At 41.0% G+C, this 2223-nt stretch overlaps 1 protein-coding gene across 1 annotated transcript; it reads left to right on the top strand.

The window, feature by feature from the left end:
* Nucleotides 1-228: 228 nt before the first annotated feature.
* LOC135706398 (chymotrypsin-2-like) lies at nucleotides 229-997 on the top strand (the record flags this gene model as incomplete). Its single annotated transcript, XM_065228005.1, has 1 exon — nucleotides 229-997. A coding segment is annotated over one exon (765 nt), but the record flags the coding sequence as incomplete, so codon positions are not given.
* Nucleotides 998-2223: the final 1226 nt, after the last annotated feature.

Genomic DNA, 2223 nt, shown 5'->3' with positions numbered 1-2223 from the left:
TGTTTTTCTACGTCAGAATCAGTGGGAATACCGATTTCGATTGCGGGCTTATCATTTTCTTTCGAAATCAGAACTAAGCCATTGCGATTTCAGATAATAGAACTCCTGCTATATAAGAAATGACCTTTAGTAGATTTACGCTATTCAGTTGGTAGGTGTAATAAACATGTATCGTTTGAGTTTGCTCGTTTTGCTCCTGGGAGCCGTTGCCGTTTTTGGAGGCAGTAAGTACAAATCGGAGAAAGATACAAGCATGCTTTAATTTATAATCTTTTTTTAGCTCTGTCTCCGGAATTCCTCGAGTGGGAGGGCCGTATTGTCGGTGGCCAAAATGCCGCCTCCGGACAGTTCCCATATCAGGTTTCACTCCGCTCATCTGCCAACTCTCACTTCTGCGGAGCGTCCATCATCAACAATCGTTTTGTGCTGTCAGCCGCGCATTGTACCGTCGGACGTACTCTGGCCAACACCCGTGTTGTCGTCGGAACTCACCTTCTGAACAGCGGTGGAATTTCCCACGCCTCGTCTCGCATCGTCAACCACGGATCGTACAACGCCAACTCTCTCGCCAACGACGTTTCGCTGGTGCAGACCGCTTCGGTTATTGCATTTAACAACCTTGCGCAACCCATTGGTCTGGGAGCTACCTTCATTAACACTGCCGGTGGTGCTCTGGCTTCCGGCTGGGGTCGATTGGGAGCCAATGCCGGTATTCCAAACAATCTGCAATGGCTGAGCACCAGCATCATCACTCTGGCTGATTGCCGTAGCCGTCACTCGGCTGCCAACGCTGCATCTGTATTTGACAACACCATCTGCACGCTGAGCCCAAGCGGTCAGGGTATGTGCATGGGAGATTCCGGCGGTCCATTGGTGCACGGGGGCAACCAGCAGGGTATCGTGTCGTGGGGCATTCCCTGTGGTCTGGGAGCTCCTGATGTATTCGCTCGTGTGTCTTCGCACCGTACCTGGATCCTGAACAATGCTGCTTAAGTTAGATGTAAGTCATCAAAAATGTCCCTATTTTTTGGTAATTAAGGTCATTTGATAAAATGCTATTATATAGTCAATTCAAATTAAAGCTTCGTTCTGGTTGTAGTTTTTCTTTTTTTTATCTAGTTCGTTTATTTTGAAGGCTGAATCATTTTAGCTTGATGGAGCCATTGTTCATTGTTTGTAACAACATTCACTAAATTATATGTCTAGTAGGAAATGAGCCGAATACTCGCGGCTTATCCAAGGCTAGAGAGTTACCTTGTCGAAGGATAGGATCAGAGAAGGCGCTTGGGGGTGAGGTTTTGTTGTATCATCTGTATTAGTTGTGGACTCTTAAATTTGAGTTAGTAAAAGGTTGATAAAATGAATGTAAACGGTAAGCAATTTCTGATCCTAATAATTTTCATCGAAAAATTTTTATTAGAAAATTAGGGTGTCAATTCGTATAGACTTTCTGAGGTTATTGATGATGCTAAGAGATGAGATGATGACACTAAGAAATAACTAATTTTACCTGTGACGGAATCCATCTCTGAAAAAGGATGAGACGTAAACTAATATGTCATGAAAAATTAGTTGCTCAATTTTAAGAGAGCACCTGAGTCAGCCTTATACCACCGACATTGATGCTTGGATTTCATAGTTTGTTGCAAAAGTGTATTTTTTTAGCTAGGCTTTAGATTATTGACAACATTGCTCAAAACATTCGATTAGGACATAAGGTTTAGGTTTTCGGAAAACTGGTTGATATGATCATGTATGTCTACTTTCTAGAATATACGAACATTTTGAACGGTTGGAGATGACTCTCGTTTGAAGATCTGATCGGACCATGGAGAGAATCGACCTAAGAAGACTAATAGAAATAATGAAATTGTTTGTTAAATACATCTGTTATATTAACGACTGCAACGATAGAATAAATGTTCAAGCTTTGGAATTCCACCTGAACTAAAATGGCTAATTATATTGAAGATATTTTTACTTTTCCTTCTTGTCATACGATACTGACAAATAAGAACACAAAAACATTCTGAGTGTTTATGGTGCCTTTGGTAGAATAGCTTTAAAACAAAAATATCGCCACTCACTTCACCATTCGAAAGAGGGGACTTTTTCTATAATCTTGTCATTATTACTTAAATTTTTCATCGGAGTCAATTTGGACTGTTTTGAGCGTTTATTTCTATGGGTATCTTTTTCCGAGTTTTTTTTTTGTTTTGGAAA

Source organism: Ochlerotatus camptorhynchus, unplaced genomic scaffold, assembly GCF_037179485.1.
Source record: "Ochlerotatus camptorhynchus isolate MF236.1 unplaced genomic scaffold, CSIRO-AGI_Acam_v1.1 ptg000277l, whole genome shotgun sequence".
Taxonomy (NCBI): domain Eukaryota; kingdom Metazoa; phylum Arthropoda; class Insecta; order Diptera; family Culicidae; genus Ochlerotatus; species Ochlerotatus camptorhynchus.
This window is presented reverse-complemented; position numbering and strand designations above follow the sequence as displayed.